Source organism: Entelurus aequoreus, linkage group LG01 (assembly GCF_033978785.1).
Source record: "Entelurus aequoreus isolate RoL-2023_Sb linkage group LG01, RoL_Eaeq_v1.1, whole genome shotgun sequence".
Lineage (NCBI taxonomy): Eukaryota > Metazoa > Chordata > Actinopteri > Syngnathiformes > Syngnathidae > Entelurus > Entelurus aequoreus.
In genome coordinates, this window is record NC_084731.1 from 101,361,407 (window position 1) to 101,385,071 (window position 23,665).

The 23,665-nt window shown below is 45.6% G+C and overlaps 1 protein-coding gene across 2 annotated transcripts; it reads right to left on the reverse strand.

Annotated features, from left to right (window-relative positions):
- Positions 1 to 54: 54 nt before the first annotated feature.
- On the reverse strand, positions 55 to 20,867 carry LOC133645804 (CXXC-type zinc finger protein 1-like). 2 transcript variants are annotated; one of them, XM_062040689.1, is made up of 14 exons: positions 20,700 to 20,867; positions 15,006 to 15,136; positions 14,831 to 14,931; positions 14,617 to 14,750; positions 14,367 to 14,525; positions 6,029 to 6,256; positions 5,852 to 5,956; positions 5,584 to 5,795; positions 5,304 to 5,511; positions 5,120 to 5,230; positions 5,008 to 5,057; positions 4,214 to 4,310; positions 793 to 945; positions 55 to 533 (listed from the first exon to the last, which is right to left on the reverse strand). In XM_062040689.1, the coding sequence occupies exons 1-14, from the start codon at positions 20,700 to 20,702 to the stop codon at positions 387 to 389; spliced, it is 1,839 nt and encodes a 612-aa protein (XP_061896673.1). In that variant the 5' UTR covers positions 20,703 to 20,867; the 3' UTR covers positions 55 to 386. The 2 variants fall into 2 exon arrangements, with proteins under 2 accessions (XP_061896673.1, XP_061896681.1); XM_062040697.1 differs by lacking the exons at positions 14,831 to 14,931; positions 15,006 to 15,136.
- Between the last annotated feature and the right edge of the window lie 2,798 nt (positions 20,868 to 23,665).

Here is a 23,665-nt window from a genome sequence, read left to right on the forward strand (position 1 = left end):
GTATTATGTACCCCATTATAATTAAACAAAATAAACCTGACTGACATTGTTTTAAGGTCCATTTATTGTCTTTTTGTTTGTTTCGCCCTAAAAACAGAAATTCATATTTTGTATGAAGTTTCTTGGTATGTCATTTCCAAAAGTGTTCATACAAAGTACTTGTGTTTCTATGAAAGTGAAAAGGGATACGTGAGGTGTATTTGTGAAGAAACAAATATAAAAATGAAACACAATATGTAAGAAATACAAGATAATATGTCAACATTTAAAAGTTACAAATGGTATAAAACAGAAGGCTGGAGTTACAGATGTTTTGAGGAAGTGCTGCTGGGTTTAGCGGTGATCACAGCACACTTCCTTTCTCCCCTTCACAATAAAAGCCATCCCTAGCGGTCTTTGCCCGAGCGCAGGTCAGTGGTGATGGGGTCGTGCTGGATGGTCTGATGCAGCATGAGAGCCAGTAGACCTGCTCGGTTGGTCATGGCGGCGCGTAGGCTCCTCTCCTGCTCGAACAGTTCGTCCAGTTTGTACCACTGAGGACACACACCCAGACACACACACACACACACACACACACACACACACACACACACACACACACACACACACACACACACACACACACACACACACACACACACACACACACACACACACACACACACACACACACACACACACACACACACACACACACACACACACACACACACACACACACACACACACACACACACTTGTTGGCGTCATTGGGTCCCACCGTCAAGACAGTGTTTAAAAAACCTGCAGTACCACTCGGACTCTCTCCAGGTCGACCTCAGCGCGGCGTAGTTTCTCCCAGCAGTAATGTTTGTTACACTTCCTCTTGGAGATGCGACAGAACTCTCCTGTGGGCTGGAAGACATCTTTGACCAGAGGACAGCCGCACACCTCGTCTGCTGCCACCTGCAGGACATCTTTCTACATCAACCTTAGCATTGGAACAACACTATTAGCATTGATGCCATGTTAGCATTGTTGACATATTAGCATTGTTGACATGTCATGAACAACACTAGTAGCATTGTTAACATGTTGACAACGCTAGTAGCATTGTTATCATGTTGACAACACTAGTAGCATTGTTGACAGGTTAGCATTGTTGACATATTAGCATTGTTGTCATGTCATGAACAACGCTAGTAGCATTGTTAACATGTTGACAACGCTAGTAGCATTGTTATCATGTTGACAACACTAGTAGCATTGTTGACATATTAGCATTGTTGACATATTAGGATTGTTGTCATGTCATGGACATATTAGCATTGTTAACATGTTGACAACGCTAGTAGCATTGTTGACATGTTGACAACGCTAGTAGCATTGTTGACATGTTAGCATTGTTGGCATATTAGCATTGTTGAGAAGTTGTGGACAAAGCCATTAGCATTGACATATTAGGATTGTTGACATATTAGCATTGTTGACATATTAGCATTGTTGACAAATTAAGATTGTTGTCATGTCATGAACAACGCTAGTAGCATTGTTAACATGTTGACAACGCTAGTAGCATTGTTGACATATTAGCATTGTTGTCATGTCATGAACAACGCTAGTAGCATTGTTAACATGTTGACAACACTAGTAGCATTGTTGACATATTAGCATTGTTGACATATTAGGATTGTTGTCATGTCATGGACATATTAGTATTGTTAACATGTTGACAACACTAGTAGCATTGTTGACATATTAGCATTGTTGACATGTTGACAACGCTAGTAGCATTGTTGACATGTTAGCGTTGTTGGCATATTAGCTTTGATGACATATTAGCATTGATGACATATTAGCATTGTTGAGAAGTTGTGGACAAAGCCATTAGCATAGACATATTAGGATTGTTGACATATTAGCATTGTTGACATATTAGGATTGTTGTCATGTCATGGACAACGCTAGTAGCATTGTTGACATATTAGCATTGTTAACATGTTGACAACGCTAGTAGCATTGTTGACATATTAGCTTTGATGACATATTAGCATTGATGACATATTAGCATTGTTGCGGCATTGTTGCGAAGTTGTGGATAAAGCCATTAGCATTGACATATTAGGATTGTTGACATATTAGCATTGTTGACATATTAGCATTGTTGACATATTAGGATTGTTGTCATGTCATGGACAACGCTAGTAGCATTGATGACATATTAGCATTGTTAACATGTTGACAACGCTAGTAGCATTGTTGACATATTAGCATTGATGACATATTAGCATTGATGACATATTAGCATTGTTGAGAAGTTGTGGACAAATCCATTAGCATTGACATATTAGGATTGTTGACATATTAGCATTGTTGACATATTAGGATTGTTGTCATGTCATGGACAACGCTAGTAGCATTGTTGACATATTAGCATTGTTAACATGCTGAAAATGCTAGTATCATTGTTGACATATTAGCATTGTTGGCATATTAGGATTGTTGACATATTAGCATTGTTAACGTTAGTAGCATTGTTGACATGTCGTGGACAACACTAATAGTATTGTTGACATGTCATTGACAACACTAGTAGCATTGTTGACATATTAGCATTGTTGACATATTAGCATTGATGACATATTAGCATTGATGACATATTAGCATTGTTGAGAAGTTGTGGACAAAGCCATTAGCATTGACATATTAGCATTGTTGACATGTCGTGGACAACGCTAGTAGCATTGTTGACGTATCAGCATTGTTGTCATGTTAGCATTGTTGTCATGTTAGCATTGTTGACATGTCATTGACAACACCAGTAGCATTGTTGACATATTAGCATTGTTGACATGTCATGGACAACGCTAGTAGCATTGTTGACATATTAGCAATGTTGACATGTCATGGACAACGCTAGTAGCATTGTTGACATATTAGCATTGTTAACATGTTGACAACGCTAGTAGCATTGTTGACAAATTAGCACTGTTGGCATATAAGGATTGTTGACATATTAGCATTGTTAACATGTTGACAACGCGAGTAGCATTGTTGACATGTTAGCATTGTTGACATGTTGACAACGCTCGTAGCATTGTTGACATGTCAAGGACACCGCTAATAGCATTGTTGACATGTTAGCATTGTTGACATATTAGCATTGTTTACATATTAGCATTGATGACATACTAGCATTGTTGAGAAGTTGTGGACAAAGCCATTAGCATTGACATATTAGCATTGTTGACATATCGTGGACAACGCTAGTAGCATTGTTGACATATTAGCATTGTTGACATGTTAGCATTGTTGACATATCATTGACAACACTAGTAGCATTGTTGACATATTAGCATTGTTGACATGTCATGGACAACACTAGTAGCATTGTTGACATATTAGCATTGTTGACATGTCATTGACAACACTAGTAGCATTGTTGACATATTAGCATTGTTGACATTTCATGGACAACGCTAGTAGCATTGTTGACATATTAGCATTGTTGACATGTCATGGACAACGCTAGTAGCAATGTTGACATATTAGCATTGTTGACATGTCATGGACAACGCTAGTAGCATTGTTGACATATTAGCATTGTTGACATGTCATAAACAACGCTAGTAGCATTGTTGACATATTAGCATTGTTAACATGTTGACAACGCTAGTAGCATTGTTGACAAATTAGCATTGTTGACATGTTAGCATTGTTGACATATCATTGACAACACTAGTAGCATTGTTGACATATTAGCATTGTTGACATGTCACGGACAACACTAGTAGCATTGTTGACATATTAGCATTGTTGACATGTCATTGACGACACTAGTAGCATTGTTGACATTTCATGGACAACGCTAGTAGCATTGTTGACATATTAGCATTGTTGACATGTCATGAACAACGCTAGTAGCAATGTTGACATATTAGCATTGTTGACATGTCATGGACAACGCTAGTAGCATTGTTGACATATTAGCATTGTTGACATGTCATGGACAACGCTAGTAGCATTGTTGACATATTAGCATTGTTGACATGTCATGGACAACGCTAGTAGCATTGTTGACATATTAGCATTGTTGACATGTCATTGACAACACTAGTAGCATTGTTGTTATATTAGCATTGTTGACATATGCACAAGACTACTAGCATTGTTGAGATTTGACATCGACAGCACTAGCGTTAGCATTAGCACTAGGGCAAAAGGCGGGTCAAACCTTTGGATCTCTGGAATGTTCCGGACATAAGACCTGCAGGCGCTTGCAGTAGGTTTTGCTGTGAGGGTTGTAGACGTCGCAGAACAAGCGGGTGGCTCTGCAAGGCGGACAGGACAGACTGTGAGGGACAGACTGTGAGCGACGGACTGTGAGGGACACACTGGAAGGGACAGACTGTAAGGGACAGACTGTGAGGGACAGACTGTGAGGGACGGACTGTGAGGGACACACTGGAAGGGACAGACTGTAAGGGACAGACTGTGAGGGACAGACTGTGAGGGACACACTTTAAGGGTCACACTGTGAGGGACAGACTGTGAGGGACACACTGGAAGGGACAGACTGTAAGTGACAGACTGTGAGGGACACACTGTAAGGGACAGACTGTGAGGGACAGATTGTGAAGGACAGACTGTAAGGGACAGACTGTGAGGGACAGACTAAAAGGGACAGACTGTGAGGGACAGACTAAAAGGGACAGACTGTAAGGGACAGACTGTGAGGGACTGACTTTGAGGGACAGACTGTGAGGGACAGACTGTGAGGGACAGACTAAAAGGGACAGACTGTGAGGGACAGACTGTGAGGGACAGACTGTAAGGGACAGACTGTAAGGGACAGACTGTGATGGACAGACTGTGAGGGACAGACTGTAAGGGACAGACTGTGAGGGACAGGCTAAAAGGGACAGACTGTGAGGGACAGACTGTGAGGGACAGACTGTGATGGACAGACTGTAAGGGACAGACTGTGAGGGACAGTCGCAGAGACAGGCGGAGAGATGGGTGTCCTACCCTTCGATGCGTGTGGGGTACATGGATCCAAAGGAGGTCTGGCTCTCGTACTGTAGGGTCAAAGGTCAGCAGAGGTCACCTGAAAGCCAACATGGAGGGCGTGGAGACTGACCTTGGCGTAGCACCTCTCCATGTGTCTCAGCGCCACCTTGGGGTTGACAGGGTGACTGCAGGACACGCAGAAGATTTGAAAGTCGGTGTCGTCGCCCTCGCCTTCGTTCACCTGCGCCAACACACACGCGCACGCTTTTACTTTGAAAGGCGGCCTGACTTCCTGCGTAAGCGCACGTCCTCACCTCCTCGTCGTGCAGCACCTGGTGCACCTTGGAGTTGGCGATGATGCCTTCCAGCTCGTGGAAGCGCTTCTCCATCAGCGTGAGGCGGAGCCTGGCCGCCTGCTGCTCCTTCCTGATTCGCTCCAGCTGTCTCCGCCCCATTTCCTCCGCCACGCAGGGACTCTGCTGCCACTGCTGGATCCTCTGAGGCACGATCTCGTAGATGCGACTGCGGACACGCAAACATGGCCATGGTCATGTGACGTGGCGGGAAGGATGATGGTGCATGCGTGCCACTGACTTGGCGGCGAGCTTCATGCCACAGTCGTCGGTGCAGTACTTGGAGTTGTTCCGGGCCGCTTGGACGCAGCCCGGACCGAGGCACTGGCGCAGGGTCCCGCCCGGCTCCTTGGCTCCACCCTCTCCGCCTCTTTCGCTGTGCCGCACGCGCTCCTTGTGCCGCTGCTTGACCTTGTGACGCCGCACCTCCACCTTGGGAGCGGACACAGACTTCTGCCAGACGGCGACAGCGTCAGTGGCGTGATGGCGGTCTACGAGGACCAGCTCACCTTCTTCTCAGGCTTCTTCTCGCGTCTCTTCACGTGCTTCACCTTCACCGCCTTTTTCCTTAAGGTGTCGGGTTCCTCCTCCTCCTCCTCCTCGCTGTGCCACACCTGTGACAGCAAGACACATGACAGGAAGTCCCGCCTCTCACAACCCACTGGCTCCGCCCACTTGCTACTAACCATGTCTCTGAATCCAGCAGCTTTGTACTGCTTGTAGAGCTCCAGCTCACTTTCACTGAAGGCCTCCTCTTCCTCCTCCTCCTCCTCCTCCTCCTCCTCGGTCATGTGACTTTTTCTGTGGAGGCCCCGCCCCTTCACGCCGCTCGCTCTCGCCTCCTCCACTTCTTTCACCCGAAGCATCTTCTGCTCCACAGTGCCAACGTCCAACTTCTTACACAACCTCATGTGCTACAGGCGGAAACATGTGTGGACATGAATGAAACATGTCAGCTACAGGCGTCGAAATGTCTGCTACAGGCGTCGACATGTCAGCTACAGGCGTCAACATGTCAGCTACAGGCGTCGACATGTCTGCTACAGGCCTCAACATGTCTGCTACAGGCGCGGTCATGTCAGCTACAGGCGTTGACTTGTCTGCTACAGGCGTCGACATGTCAGCTACAGGCGTCAACATGTCAGCTACAGGCGTCGACATGTCTGCTACAGGCCTCAACATGTCTGCTACAGGCGCGGTCATGTCAGCTACAGGCGCGGTCATGTCAGCTACAGGCGCGGTCATGTCAGCTACAGGCGCCGTCATGTCAGCTACAGGCGTCGACATCTTAGCTACAGGCGTCGACATCTCAGCTACAGGCGTCGACATGTCTGCTACAGGCGTCCACATGTCAGCTACAGGCATCCACATGTCAGCTACAGGCGTCCACATGTCTGCTACAGGCGTCAAAGTGTCAGTTACAGGCGTCAGCGTGTCAGCTACAGGCGTCAGCGTGTCAGCTACAGGCGTCAGCGTGTCCGCTACAGGCGTCGACATGTCCGCTACAGGCGTCGACATGTCTGCTACAGGCGTCAAAGTGTCAGTTACAGGCGTCAGCGTGTCAGCTACAAGCGTCAGCGTGTCAGCTACAGGCGTCGACATGTTCCCTACAGGCGCCGACATGTCTGCGACAGGCGTCGACATGTCTGCTACAGGGGTCTACATGTCAGCTACAGGCGTCTACATGTCAGCTACAGGCGTCAACATGTCAGCTACAGGCGTCAACATGTCTGCTACAGACGTCAGCATGTCTGCTACAGGCGTCGACATGTCAGCTACAGGCGTCGACATGTCAGCTACAGGCGTCAACATGTCTGCTACAGGCGTCAACATGTCTGCTACAGGCGTCAACATGTCTGCTACAGGCGTCGACATGTCTGCTACAGGCGTCGACATGTCTGCTACAGGCGTCGAAATGTCTACTCCAGGTGTCGACATTTCAGATACAGGCGTCGACATGTCAGCTACAGGCGTCCACATGTCAGCTACAGGCGTCAACATGTCAGCTACAGGCGTCAGCGTGTCAGCTACAGGCGTCAGCTACAGGCATCAACGTGTCAGCTACAGGCGTCAGCTACAGGCGTCAGCGTGTCAGCTACATGCGTCAGCTACAGACGTCAACGTGTCAGCTACAGGCGTCGACATGTCTGCTACAGGCGTCAACGTGTCAGCTACAGGCGTCGACATGTCTGCTACAGGCGCCGACATGTCTGCGACAGGCATCGACATGTCTGCTACAGGCCTCTACATGTCAGCAACAGGCGTCAACATGTCTGCTACATGCGTCAACATGTCAGCTACAGACGTCAGCATGTCTGCTACAGACGTCAGCATATCTACTACAGACATCAGCATGTCTGCTACAGGCGTCGCCATGTCAGCTACAGGCGTCGACATGTCAGCTACAGGCGTCGATATGTCTGCTACAATCGTCGACATGTCTACTACAGGCGCCGACATGTCAGCTACAGGCGTCGACATGTCAGATACAGGCGTCCACATGTCAGATACAGGCGTCCACATGTCAGCTACAGGCGTCCACATGTCTGCGACAGGCCTCTACATGTCAGCTACAGGCGTTAACATGTCAGCAACAGGCGTCAACATGTCTACTACATGCGTCAACATGTCAGCTACAGACGTCAGCATGTCTGCTACAGACGTCACCATATCTGCTACAGACGTCAGCATGTCTGCTACAGACGTCAGCATGTCTGCTGCAGGCGTCGCCATGTCAGCTACAGGCATCAACAAGTCAGCTACAGGCGTCAACAGGTCAGCTACAGGCTTCAACGTGTCTGCTACAGGCGTCGACATGTCAGCTACAGGCGTCGACATGTCTGCTACAAGCGTCGACATGTCTGCTACAGGCGTCGACATGTCAGCTACAGGCGCCGACATGTCAGATACAGGCGTCGACATGTCAGATACAGGCGTCGACATGTCTGCTACAGGCGTCCACATGTCAGCTACAGGCGTCAACAAGTCAGCTACAGGCGTTAACATGTCAGCTACAGGCTTCAACATGTCTGCTACAGGCGTCAACATGTCTGCTACAGGCGTCAACATGTCTGCTACAGGTGTCAACATGTCTGCTACAGGCGTCAACATGTCAGCTACAGGCCTCAACATGTCAGCTACAGGCGTCAACATGTCAGCTACAGGCGTCAACATGTCAGCTACAGGCGTCGACATGTCAGCTACAGGCGTCGACATGTCTGCTACAGGCGCCGACATGTCAGATACAGGCGTCGACATGTCAGATACAGGCGTCGACATGTCTGCTACAGGCATCCACATGTCAGCTAAAGGCGTCCACATGTCAGCTACACGCGTCCACATGTCTGCTACAGGCATCAAAATGTCAGCTACAGGCGTCGACATGTCTACTACAGGCCCCGACATGTCAGATACAGGCGTCGACATGTCAGATACAGGCGTCGATATGTCAGATACAGGCGTCGACATGTCTGCTACAGGCGTCGACATGTCTGCTACAGGCGTCCACATGTCTTCTACAGGCGTCCACATGTCAGCTAAAGGCGTCCACATGTCTATTACAGACGTCAGCATGTCTGCTACAGACGTCAGCATGTCTGCTTCAGGCGTCAACATGTCTGCTACAGGCAACAACATGTCAGCTACAGGCAACAACATGTCAGCTACATGCAACGACATGTCAGCTACAGGCAACAACATGTTAGCTACAGGCGTCGACATCTCAGCTACAGGCGTCGACATGTCTGCTACAGGCGTCCACATGTCAGCTACAGGCATCCACATGTCAGCTACAGGCGTCAAAGTGTCAGTTACAGGCGTCAGCGTGTCAGCTACAGGCGTCAGCGTGTCAGCTACAGGCGTCAGCGTGTCCGCTACAGGCGTCAGCGTGTCAGCTACAGGCGTCAGCGTGTCCGCTACAGGCGTCGACATGTCCGCTACAGGCGTCGACATGTCTGCTACAGGCGTCAAAGTGTCAGTTACAGGCGTCAGCGTGTCAGCTACAAGCGTCAGCGTGTCAGCTACAGGCGTCGACATGTTCCCTACAGGCGCCGACATGTCTGCGACAGGCGTCGACATGTCTGCTACAGGGGTCTACATGTCAGCTACAGGCGTCTACATGTCAGCTACAGGCGTCAACATGTCAGCTACAGGCGTCAACATGTCTGCTACAGACGTCAGCATGTCTGCTACAGGCGTCGACATGTCAGCTACAGGCGTCGACATGTCAGCTACAGGCGTCAACATGTCTGCTACAGGCGTCAACATGTCTGCTACAGGCGTCAACATGTCTGCTACAGGCGTCGACATGTCTGCTACAGGCGTCGACATGTCTGCTACAGGCGTCGAAATGTCTACTCCAGGTGTCGACATTTCAGATACAGGCGTCGACATGTCAGCTACAGGCGTCCACATGTCAGCTACAGGCGTCAACATGTCAGCTACAGGCGTCAGCGTGTCAGCTACAGGCGTCAGCTACAGGCATCAACGTGTCAGCTACAGGCGTCAGCTACAGGCGTCAGCGTGTCAGCTACATGCGTCAGCTACAGACGTCAACGTGTCAGCTACAGGCGTCGACATGTCTGCTACAGGCGTCAACGTGTCAGCTACAGGCGTCGACATGTCTGCTACAGGCGCCGACATGTCTGCGACAGGCATCGACATGTCTGCTACAGGCCTCTACATGTCAGCAACAGGCGTCAACATGTCTGCTACATGCGTCAACATGTCAGCTACAGACGTCAGCATGTCTGCTACAGACGTCAGCATATCTACTACAGACATCAGCATGTCTGCTACAGGCGTCGCCATGTCAGCTACAGGCGTCGACATGTCAGCTACAGGCGTCGATATGTCTGCTACAATCGTCGACATGTCTACTACAGGCGCCGACATGTCAGCTACAGGCGTCGACATGTCAGATACAGGCGTCCACATGTCAGATACAGGCGTCCACATGTCAGCTACAGGCGTCCACATGTCTGCGACAGGCCTCTACATGTCAGCTACAGGCGTTAACATGTCAGCAACAGGCGTCAACATGTCTACTACATGCGTCAACATGTCAGCTACAGACGTCAGCATGTCTGCTACAGACGTCACCATATCTGCTACAGACGTCAGCATGTCTGCTACAGACGTCAGCATGTCTGCTGCAGGCGTCGCCATGTCAGCTACAGGCATCAACAAGTCAGCTACAGGCGTCAACAGGTCAGCTACAGGCTTCAACGTGTCTGCTACAGGCGTCGACATGTCAGCTACAGGCGTCGACATGTCTGCTACAAGCGTCGACATGTCTGCTACAGGCGTCGACATGTCAGCTACAGGCGCCGACATGTCAGATACAGGCGTCGACATGTCAGATACAGGCGTCGACATGTCTGCTACAGGCGTCCACATGTCAGCTACAGGCGTCAACAAGTCAGCTACAGGCGTTAACATGTCAGCTACAGGCTTCAACATGTCTGCTACAGGCGTCAACATGTCTGCTACAGGCGTCAACATGTCTGCTACAGGTGTCAACATGTCTGCTACAGGCGTCAACATGTCAGCTACAGGCCTCAACATGTCAGCTACAGGCGTCAACATGTCAGCTACAGGCGTCAACATGTCAGCTACAGGCGTCGACATGTCAGCTACAGGCGTCGACATGTCTGCTACAGGCGCCGACATGTCAGATACAGGCGTCGACATGTCAGATACAGGCGTCGACATGTCTGCTACAGGCATCCACATGTCAGCTAAAGGCGTCCACATGTCAGCTACACGCGTCCACATGTCTGCTACAGGCATCAAAATGTCAGCTACAGGCGTCGACATGTCTACTACAGGCCCCGACATGTCAGATACAGGCGTCGACATGTCAGATACAGGCGTCGATATGTCAGATACAGGCGTCGACATGTCTGCTACAGGCGTCGACATGTCTGCTACAGGCGTCCACATGTCTTCTACAGGCGTCCACATGTCAGCTAAAGGCGTCCACATGTCTATTACAGACGTCAGCATGTCTGCTACAGACGTCAGCATGTCTGCTTCAGGCGTCAACATGTCTGCTACAGGCAACAACATGTCAGCTACAGGCAACAACATGTCAGCTACATGCAACGACATGTCAGCTACAGGCAACAACATGTTAGCTACAGGCGTCAACATGTCTGCTTCAGGCGTCAACATGTCTGCTACAGGCTTAAAGCTTCTGTGAAAGGATTGCAGTCTACCTTGTTTGTATGCACATGTGTTATGTGAGCAAGTTTTAATGTTGTAAATTTTATGTTTTATGTGTTGTTTACTGTTTTTAATGTAACCTGGCTGCTGACCTCTTGGCCAGGTCTCCCTTGGAAAAGAGATCTTTGATCACAATGGGATTTTACCGGGTTAAATAAAGGCTAAATAAAATAAATTAAATTAACCGTGTCACAGCCGTCAACGTGTCTGTTAAAGGCGTCAACAGGTCAGCTACAGGCGTCAACGTGTCAGCAACAGGCGTCAACTTGTCTGCTTCAGGCGTCAACGCGTCAGCTACATGTCAGCTACAGGCAACAACATGTCTGCTACAGCCGTCAACATGTCTGCAACAGGCGTCAACGTGTCTGCTACAGGCGTCAGTGTGTCTGCTACAGGCGTCAGTGTGTCTGCTACAGGCGTCAGCGTGTCTGCTACAGGCGTCAGCGTGTCTGCTACAGGTGTCAACATGTCTGCTACAGGCGTCAACGTGTCTGCTACAGGCGTCAACATGTCTGCTACAGGCAACCACATGTAAGTTACAGGCAACAACATGTCAGCTACAGGCGTCAACATGTCTGCTACAGGCGTCAACATGTCAGCTACAGGCAACAACATGTCTGCTACAGGCTTAAAGCTTCTGTGAAAGGATTGCAGTCTACCTTGTCTGTATGCACATGTGTTATGTAAGCAAGTTTTAATGTTGTAAATTTTATGTTTTATGTGTTGTTTACTGTTTTTAATGTGACCTTGCTGCTGCCCTCTTGGCCAGGTCTCCCTTGGAAAAGAGATCTTTGATCACAATGGGATTTTACCTGGTTAAATAAAGGCTAAATAAATTAAATTAAATTAACTGTGTCACAGGCGTTGATATGTCTGCTACAGGCGTCAACATGTCTGTTACAGGCGTCGACATGTCTGTTACAGGCGTCAACAGGTGTGTTGTACATGCATTCTACAGGCGTCAACAGGTGTTACACACGCATGCTACAGATGTAAACATGTCTGCCACAGGTGTCAACATGTCAGCTACAGACGTCAACATGTCTGCAACAGGTGTCAGCAGGTGTGTTGTACATGCATGCTACAGGCGTCAACAAGTGTTACACACGCATGCTAGAGGTGTAAACATGTCTGCCACAGGTGTGAACATGAAAACTACAGGTGTAAACATGTCGGCTAAACATGCTACAGGTGTGAACATGTCTATTACATGCATGCTACAGGTGTGAATATTTATGTTACACATGCTACAGGTGTAAACATGTCTACTACATGCATGCTACAGGTGTGATTGTGTGCTACAATTCAACAGTTGTGTACATGTCTACTACATAAGCTTCAGGTGTGAACATGTCTACTACATGCATGGTACAAGTGTAAATATGTCTGTTACACATGCTACATGTGTGTCCATGTCTACTACACAAGCTTCAGGTGTGAACATGTCAACTACATGCATGCTGTAGGTGTGAACATATCTGCTACATATGTCACAGGTGTGAATATACAAGCTTCAGGTGTGAAGGTGTCTATTACAGGCATGCTACAGGTGTGACTATGTCTGTTACACATGCTACAGGTGTAAAAATGTCTGCTACACATGCCACAGGTGTGAATGCACACGCTTCAGGTGTGAACATGTCTGCTACATGCATGCTACAGGTCTGAATATGTCTGCTACACATGTGTTAATGTCTGCTACACATGCTACAGGTGTGATTATGTCTGCTACACATGTTACAGGTGTGATTATGTCTGCTACACATGCTACAAGTGTGAACGTACAAGCTACAGGTGTGAAAATGTCTACTACATGGATGCTACAGGTGTAAACATATCTACTACACATGCTACAGGTGTGAACATACGAGCTTCAGGTGTGAACATGTCTACTACATGCATGTTACAAGTGTGAGCATGTCTGCTACACATGCTACAGGTGTGAACATGTCTGCTAGACATGCTAAAGATGTATCATGTCTGCTACATGCATGTTACAGGTGTGACCATGTCTGCTAGATGCATGTTAGAGGTGCAAACATGTCTGCTAGATGCATTTTACAAGTGTGAACATGTCTGCTACACATGCTCATGTGTTCTACAGGTGTGATCATGTCTGCTACATGCATGTTACAGGTGTGAATATGTCTGCTACACATGCTCATGTGTGCTACAGATGTGGACATGTTTGCTACACATGCTCACGTGTGCTACAGGTGTGGACATGTTTGCTACACATGCTACAGGTGTGAACATGTCTGCTACACAAATTGCAGGTATGAACATGTCTACTACACTTGTCCATGTGTGCTACAGGTGTGAACATGTCTGCTACACATGCTCATGTGTGCTACAGCTGTGGACATGTCTACTACACGTGCTACAGGTGTGATCATGCCTGCTCCATGCATGTTACAGGTGTGAACATGTCTGTTACACATGCTACTGGTGTGAACATGTCTGCTACACATGCTCATGTGTGCTACAGCTGTGGACATGTCTACTACACGTGCTACAGGAGTGATCATGTCTGCTACATGCATGCTACAGGTGTGAACATGTCTGCTACATGCATGCTACAGGTGTGAACATGTCTGCTACATGCATGCTACAGGTGTGAACATGTCTGCTACATGCATGCTACAGGTGTGATCATGTCTGCTACATGCATGCTACAGGCGTGATCATGTCTGCTACATGCATGCTACAGGTGTGAACATGTCTACTACACACGTGCTAGATACATGTTTACACGCCTGAAGGTGTGCTCGAGGCTGTGTGTGCGTTGCGGTCACTCACCCGTGCGCGCACCTCACACTGCCTGAGGCGACACTTTTGTCGTATTTTGTTAGGGCCTCCGAACTTCTTCATGTCTTTGCAGAAGTCACAGGTGGCACAGTCGCGCGTCCTCAAGCAGGCGTTGCACTCGCCACACATGCGAGCTGAGCGCTTGATTTGCTGCGGGACAGGAAGCAGAGGGACAAAGCCAACGGTTGTCTCGCAGCAGGTTTGTTTGTGCAAGCCAACAAATTCCTGGTTGCCAGGTTACCTGCTGCGAGCCCCGCCTCCTGTCCATCTTGGCCTGGGGGGTGGAGCTGCCGTCCTCCTCCCATTCCTCCCCGTCTTCCTCTGCCTCCTTTGTCTTCTTCTGGCGATACTTCACCTCTAGAGAGGGGTCAATCTCTAAAGACGAGGAGAGGACGCTAAGCGCTAACCTGCTAGCGGTGACGTAAAGTGTTTTGTTCACCAAAAAGACGAGCGACCTCGGCAGGACGGACAGAACCAAACTCTGATGGCTTTGGCTGCCTTCTCTGACACGCCCACGCAGTTGCCATGGAACCACTCTGCGCAGCCATCGCAGCCTCTGATTGGACGACAACAGTATGACAGAGTGCACAAAGGGCACAGCGTGGATGTAGTGCAGTTCGGGGGTATTACATCATAAAACAATTGATGTCAGACTTCCTGCATATGCAGTAGACAGGACGCTTTGGCGTTTCCTTGGTAACCTCCCCCTCTTCCTCCTCCTCGTCATCGACATCAGGGAAACGATGCAAAGCCTCGTCAGCCTCAAAGACAACAAACAATTCACTGCAGTTACTAGTTTACTTTTTCACTTCCGATATATGATGTGGAGCCTTGATGATTGGCCGATACGGACATTAACCTGATACGATATCAGCAGGTGTCACACATACTTGTATTAGTTTGTAACGTGGAATGTTGGAAAAGCTTTGATCTTATGAAACGAGTCAAAAGTAGAACAATTGTCGGTATGAAAAACACTAACCTATTTATTATTAACCGTCTGGAATGGACTGTTTTTAAGTTGAAGTGGAGTGGTAATAGTTTTTTTTTGCAAGATCTAGTGGTCACAATAAATTTAGGTCATTACGCAGTAAGTTGAATGATGCGGACACGTCTGTTACTGGATACTTTCTAATACGCTTCTGCCTTGGAGACTTTGTATGTGTAAGTAACATGAAACTATTCTTATTTGATACTTGTTTATGTAGACAAATGTGTTTTAGTCTGTGATGTTGTTTCACTAAGCTTCTTTGCTATTGTGTGCTGAGTTGTTGTGTAGCTGCTAACTCCTAGTAGCCTGTAGCTCCCATGTTTAGCTTTTGTATATTGACAAATGTGCTGTTTTAGACTGCAATATTGTTCAATTATTATTACATTAGTCTAGCCTGTGTGCTATTGTGTGCTTAGCTGTTGTGTATCCGCTAGCTCATAGTAGCAGGGGTTCTTGACCTTTTTGACCTCAGAGCCCACTCAAAAATTAACACTGAATTAGAAATCTTGATTTGAACATACTCAATCATTATATCTAACTTACTTACAGTTTAACAGGATAATCCTTGTCAAATGACATAAACGCATGTGTTAATAACAAAAAATAATACCAAGGATTATGTAAGGCTGATCACAATCAATCACAATATACTGCAAAAGAAGGGACCCATAAAAACTGATGGAAAATAAATGTACATACAATTATGCAGTGCTGAAATAAAAATTAAAACCTAATTCAATTAATAATAATAATTACATATACATTTTTTTTATGAAAAACGAAAATACAGCTTCACCACTTAAGTCGTATTTTTTGAGCTTAGCAAACTTCTCTATGACTTAAGCCTTAGACTTCTTCTGTTTATTTGATTTTGTCAATACTGCCACAAGTGGAGGAAAAGGGTATTACAACTGTGTACCGCGTCGGCCCAAATAGACTCCAGCTGAAAACGATATTTTTGCCAGCCCTCTAGGCCCAACAACGGTCACTGGACTATAGCCGAGCATGTGCATCTTTTGTAAACGACTCGACTAAAATAGAAGAAAGTGTGTGCTTATTGGAGGACATTTAGATGCTAACTTTGCACAAGTAAACACACTGCATGACGACTTGTATCAGACATGACGATATTGTCCCCTATTTTTTCTTTACTGATATCAGACTAATATCAATATTGGATCGGGGCACCCCTACCGCGGTTAAGTTAAAGGCCTACTGAAATTAATTTTATTTATTCAAACGGGGATAGCAGATCCATTCTGTGTCATACTTGATCATTTCGCGATATTGCCATATTTTTGCTGAAAGGATTTAGTAGAGAACATCGACGATAAAGTTCGCAACTTTTGGTCGCTGATAAAAAAAGCCTTGCCTGTACCGGAATTAACGTGACGTCGCAGGTTGAAAGGCTCCTCACATTTCCCCATTGTTTTCAATGATGGCTGCCAGCAGCGAGAGTGATTTGGACCGAGAAAGCGACGATTACCCCATTAATTTGAGCCAGGATGATAGATTCGTGGATGAGGAACGTGAGAGTGAAGGATTAGAGTGCAGTGCAGGACGTATCTTTTTTCGCTCTGACGGTACCTTAGGTACAAGGGCTCATTGGAATCCACACTCCCCCTTTTTTCTATTGTGGATCACAGATTTGTATTTTAAACCACCTCGGATACTATATCCTCTTGAAAATGAGAGTCGAGAACGTGAAATAGACATTCAGTTACTTTTATCTCCACGACAATACATCGGCGAAGCACTTTAGCTACGGAGCTAACGTGATAGCATCGTGCTTAACTGCATATAGAAACAGACGAAATAAGCCCCTGACTGGAAGGATAGACAAGATCAACAATACTACCAAACTCTGGACCTGTAACCACACGGTTAATGCTGTACCGCCTGGCGAAGCCTAGCAATGCTGTTGCTAACGACGCCATTGAAGCTAACTTAGCTACGGGACCTCGACAGAGCTATGCTAAAAACATTTGCTCTCCACCTACGCCAGCCCTCATCTGCTCATCAACACCCATGCTCACCTGCGTTCCAGCGATCGACAGCGCGACGAAGGACTTCACCCGATCATCGATGCGGTCGGCGGCCCGGAGACGGAGGAAGTCAAGGTGAGGACAGCTGCGCGGGCGGCGGCGGGCGTAGTAGCTTTCGACGACACCCCGGCCGCCATCAGAGTCGGCAAGAAACATATATTTCCCCAAAGTTACGTACGTGACATGCACATAGCGACACGCACGTACGGGCAAGCGATCAAATGTTTGGAAGCCAAAGCTGTAGTCACGGTAGCGCGTCTGCTATGCAACTCAAAGTCCTCCTGGTTGTGTTGCTGTAGCCAGCCGCTAATACACCGTTCCCACCTACAACTTTCTTCTTTGCAGTCTCCATTGTTAATTGAACAAATTGCAAAAGATTCACCAACACAGATGTCCAGAATACTGTGGAATTTTGCGATGAAAACAGAGCTGTTTGTATTGGGATACAATGTGTCCGAATACTTCCGCTTCAACCCTTGACGTCACGCGCAAATGTCATCATACCTAGACGTTTTCAGCCGGAAGTTTCCCGGGAAATTTAAAATTGCACTTTATAAGTTAACCCGGCCGTATTGGCATGTGTTGCAATGTTAAGATTTCATCATTGATATATAAACTATCAGACTGTGTGGTCGGTAGTAGTGGGTTTCAGTAGGCCTTTAAAGTCTAGTGATTCCACTATGGATATTGGTAAAACGACCACAGAACTTTCCTCCAGAAGGTCTTATTTTTGTCCATGTGATGTCAGATGAAACAAAAATTTAGCTGTTTGGCCACAATACCCAGCAATATGTTTGGAGGAGAAAAAGTGAGGCCTCTAATCCCAGGTACACCATCCTACCTTCAAGCATGGTGGTGGTAGTACTATGCTCTTGGCCTGTTTTGCTGCCAATGGAACTGGTGTTTTACAGACAGTAAATGGGACAATGACAAAGGAGGATTACCTCCAAATTCTTCAGGACAACCTAAAATCATCAGCCCGGAGGTTGAGTCTTGGGCGCAGTTGGGTGTTCCAACAGGACAATGACCCCAAACACATGTCAAAAGTGGTAAAGGAATGGCTAAATCAGACTAGAATTAAGGTTTTAGAATGGCCTTCCCAAAGTCCTGACTTAAACGTGTGGACAATGCTGAAGAAACAAGTCCATGTCAGAAAACCAACAAATTTAGCTGAACTGCACCAATTTTGTCAAGTGGAGTGGTCAAAAATTCAACCAGAAGCTTGTGGATGGCTACCAAAAGCGCCTTATTGCAGTGAAACTTGCCAAGGGACATGTAACCAAATATTAACATTGCTGTATGTATACTTTTGACCCAGCAGATTTGGTCACATTTTTAGTAGACCCATACTAAATTCATAAAATAACCAAACTTCATGAATGTTTTTGTGACCAACAAGTATGTGCTCCAATCACTCTATCACAAAAAAATAAGAGTTGTAGAAAGTATTGGAAACTCAAGACAGCCATGACATTATGTTCTTTACAAGTGTATGTAAACTTTTGACCACGACTGTGTGTATATATATATATATATATATATATATATATATATATATATATATATATATATATATATATATATATATGTATATATATATATATATATATATATATATATATATATATATATATATATATATATATATATATATATATACATACAACCGGGCCCTCGGCCAAATTGTTTTAACCCAATGCGGCCCCCAAGTCAAAATGTTTGGGGACCCCTGGTCTAGTGTCTGCTCTGCAGTGCTGTGTTAATTGTGTGCTAAGTGTATTGAAATGTCTTATTCTAGCATCATACTAGCATCATACTGTGTGTTTTTGAGCCGGTGCCATTGCATCATACTGTCATGTTTGTAAATCTGACTTGTGAGTCAGTGACTTAGCATCATACTGTATGTGTGTAAATCTGACTAGTGGGTCAGTGCCTCCCCAACCTCAAATCTCAGTGCACGTCACTGGTTTGCAGTGAGTAAGTACTTTGTCGATATCCATATGAACTTGAAAATGAACTGTAAAAGCCCAATAATGAATAGATGAGAGCTACCGGACTGTTTGATACTAAAACATTTTAGTTAATCGTAAATACCAAATTCAAATTGATATGCAACATTAACTCAGGAGTACATTATATAAAAAATACTTAAAAAAACAAAAACTAATAAAGTTATTTGTGCTGATTTTTTTGGTTAAAATGAGGACGTCAAAATAAATGCATACAATAATGGCACCCACTATTTGAGAAGCATTGTATTATGGGGTGGCACAGGGGTTAGTGCATGTGCCTTACAATACGAAGGTTCTGAGTTCAATCCCGTGCTTGGGATCTTTCTGTGTGGAGATCGCATGTTCTCCCCGTGACTGCGTGGGTTCCCTCCGGGTACTCCGGCTTCCTCCCACCTCCAAAGACATGCACCTGGGGATAAGTTGATTGGCAACACTAAATTGGCTCTAGTGTGTCAATGGGAGTGTGAATGTTGTCTATCTGTGTTAGCCCTGCGATGAGGTGGCGACTTGTCCAGGGTGTCCCCCACCTACCACCCAAATTCAGCTGAGATAGGCTCCAGCACCCCCCGCGACCCCGAAAGGGACAAGCGGTAGATAATGGATGGATGGAAGTATTATGGGGTGTCAAAAAGAACAACAATGTACGTCAAACTGAACCGAAAACTGTGTCACAAAATCATGATAAAACCCGAATCATGACTTTTACAAACCGTTCCACACCTAATTGCAAACATTGTGCCTATGTAGCGGCCATCTTGGTGAGGGCCAAGTTCACATCAAAGGCTATGCATGTATATTGAAAATAAACCATAACGTGCTTGTTTATCAATGGATTTCTATGCAGTTTACATTATTGTCAACGTCAAAACATGTGATATTAATACACGTTTAATGTGATTATTTATCTAAATTCTTCTGTTTGATCGTGTTTTCTACAATAACAGTAGTTTAGACTTGCTACTCACAGGAGCACGTCCCAGCTACCTAAACAGGACGTGACGTCATGTGTAGCGTTAGCCTCTCTAGCTAGAATTAGCAAATGCAAAAACAAAATATAAGAAAAGAAAAAAAGAAAAAAAAGACTGATCAAATGCTCATGACATCAATACAAACAAACAACACGCCCACGTGTAGCAGGGAAACAAACAATGAAGAAGAATGAAGAAAGAATAAGGAAGATACAAATCCAACATTGACGTCATTATTGTTCATCGGCACGGCTGTTTTCGGCTTCGAGATCTTTCTCTTCTACTTCGCCAGCACCAAACTCACTCACCATGGTCACGTGGGTCCCCCCCAAAAAAACAGGCCGGCCGTCGCTAAAAATCTCAAAATCGTAAAAAGGACATAAGTAGTCGTCTCTTTGTTGACACCATAATCACAAAAGCATCCGCATTGTCTTCTTCACTGACTCCTGTTTCCTTGCCTGGCGACAAGACGTGAAGTGGCAGCGACACTTGCAGGCCGGAAGAAGAACTGAACTGCCCACACTTTTTCTGCAGGCGAGCTACTTTTCAATTGACCAAGTCGAAGGGATCTATCTCATTCATATATTTCATTTATATTTATTTATTTATGAAAGAGACGTTTTTGTTAAAAAGTAAAACATTTGTTTAATGATAATACAAGCAAGTTTAACACCAACTCAGTGGCCTTGCGGTTAGAGTGTCCACCCTGAGACTGGGAGGTCGCGAGTTCAAACTCCAGATACTACAAAAAATGGGACCCATTGCCTCCCTGCTTGGCACTCAGCATCAAGGGTTGGAACTGGGGGTTAAATCACTAAATGATTCCCGAGAATGGAGCACGCTGCTGCTCACTGCTCCCCTCACCTCCTGGTGGGTGACCATGGGGATGGGTCAAATGCAGAGGACACATTTCACCACACCCAGTGTGTGTTTAACAATTGTTGGGACTTTAACTTTAACACATATAGAGTCATTTCTTTCATGAAGAAAAGTAAATAATTTGGTGTATTACCTGATTCTGATGACTTGCATTGATAGGAGTCAGACTGTAGTGCTGAGAACGTCCGCATTTTCAAATGGAGGAGGAAAAAAAGTCCTCCTTTCTGTCCAATATATACATAAAAGTGGTTGGTTTTGGCATCTTATTTGTCCAGCTTCCATACTCCTTTATACACTTTATAACAAATACATAGGTGGCAAACTCTGTAGCTTGCCAGCTTGTGCACGCTGACTTTTTGAGACTCTTATTTTGTTAGCGCAGGCAGGATGAAGCAGGGCTTTTATTGTGAAGACAGGAACTGTGCAGTCGGTCTTTAGAGTTTTGACAGCAGGTACGGCAGTCTGTTGAAATAAAAAGTGTTTCTCGCCTTTCTGTCGGTCATTTTTTCTTAATAATGAGCTGGCAGCAGCCAGCTTCATCTCACAAGACCCTCGGGTGCCGTGAATGTCAATCAAGTGACGAAAGTGACGTCTTGGTGAAGATTGATGATCGCCAATTTTTAGGTCTATTTTTTTAATGCCTGGCTGGCGATCGACTGACACATCCTCCACCATCGACCGGCAGAATGCGTCAGGGACCAAGTTATATGACTCTGAGGTATACAGCGTAAACAGTTAGCATAATAACAGTTAGTATGTGTCAAGTGCCATTTGTATTTGGCTCAAAATTGGTTTAAAAAAAGTTAACATGCAAGTTCAACAACAAGATAATGACGCAACACTTACCTGCCTCACGTCAAAGTGGAATTTGATGAATGATATATTTTACTATTGTGTCAACAAGTATATATCCAGCATTACACAGTAATTATGTATTTGACATGTAAAGACACAAAAATGTCAACAGACAAAAAATATAAACCATTTAAATAATTTATCTGACAATGAAATAATGACTTTACACCAGGGGTGGGCAATTAATTTTTACCGGGGGCCGCATGAGCAACCTGAGCACTGCTGGGGGGCCACACTGACAATATTTCAATTAAATTTTGCTCAAATTATTTTTGATATACCGTAAGATAGATAATAATAATAATAATATTTTCATTTAACCTAACTTATCTTTATACAAAAGCAGATGGCTTTTGATGGTTTTATTTTTAACACTTTCTTACACAACACTTCCTGATGTATATTACAATACAAAAATTTCAATTTCTGTCACTTTATCCTGCATCCTCTTTGTTGTAAAACCTTTATTTAACCAGATAAGAAAACATTGTGAACGTAGCACGCCTGTAAGGTGATTGGCGAAGAAGGAGGAAGCGTTGCTGTTGCGGAAATGAGGAGTGAGGATTGGTTTTCCTTTTGGAAAGAACGAGATAAGTTGAGCTGTGTTAGTATAGCATGCTCAATAAAAGTTTAAAAAGTGCATCAGACTTGGTGTGCACTTCTTCTGGACGCTACAATTGATGTCAGAAGTGGGATGAAATGCCTCCCAGTTCGCCTTGCCATCAAACCTGGGAGTCTTCATTGAGGGCGGAATTCCCCCCGTGGCAAGCAGCGTGGCTGCACCTGTAAACACTCTCTCTCTCTCTCTCTCTCTCTCTCTCTCTCTTTGCGGCGAGCTCCTCACTTGGCACGTACCTCCCGATGACGTAGCACACAAACAGTGCAGTATTCGCAAAGTTTTACTTCTGCCACCAATTGTAGTGTCCAGAAGAAGTGCACATCAAGTCTGACGCTCTTTTTAAACTTTTATTGAGCAAGCTATACTAACACAGCTCAACATATCTCGTTCCTTCCACACGCACGTCTCCTCACTCCTCATTTACGCAACTCAAGAAGACAACATCTACTTCAGCAGGTCGTTACACTATATTCTTTAAACACAGCAACGTGTGTACCACAAATAAGCACACAGCTTTACCTTTACTTGTCTTGTTGAAAACACGCCATTCGTCATCAACTTTTCTCTTTTTAGTCGCTGTGCGCCTTCCCTCACAGGACATACGCACAATAACACTTTTCAAAATAAAAGCAGCACAGTTGTATTGCACGCACGACAAAGATGTTTTTTTAAATTTATTTTGTAATTTGAGATTGCCGCTGCGCGCACGAGCATACGTCCACACGGAAGTAATACAAATAACGCTTTTCAAAACAAAAGCAGCACCGTTGTATTGCACACTCGAAATAGATGCTTTTTAAAATTTATTTTGTAATTTATAATTGGCCTCACGCGGGCCGGACAGGGACGTACAAAGGGCCGGATGCGGCCCGCGGGCCGCACAATGCCCAGGTCTGCTTTACACCTACAAATGTAGTGCAC

What these genes read in the sequence shown, in the direction of transcription:
- LOC133645804 (XM_062040689.1), bottom strand. An exon ending in GGAGGCGGGGCTCGCAGCAG is followed by an intron (nt 14,526 to 14,616) that starts GTAACCTGGCAA and finishes CCTGTCCCGCAG; the next exon opens with CAAATCAAGCGCTCAGCTCG. An exon ending in CTGCTGGATTCAGAGACATG is followed by an intron (nt 5,957 to 6,028) that starts GTTAGTAGCAAG and finishes TTGCTGTCACAG; the next exon opens with GTGTGGCACAGCGAGGAGGA.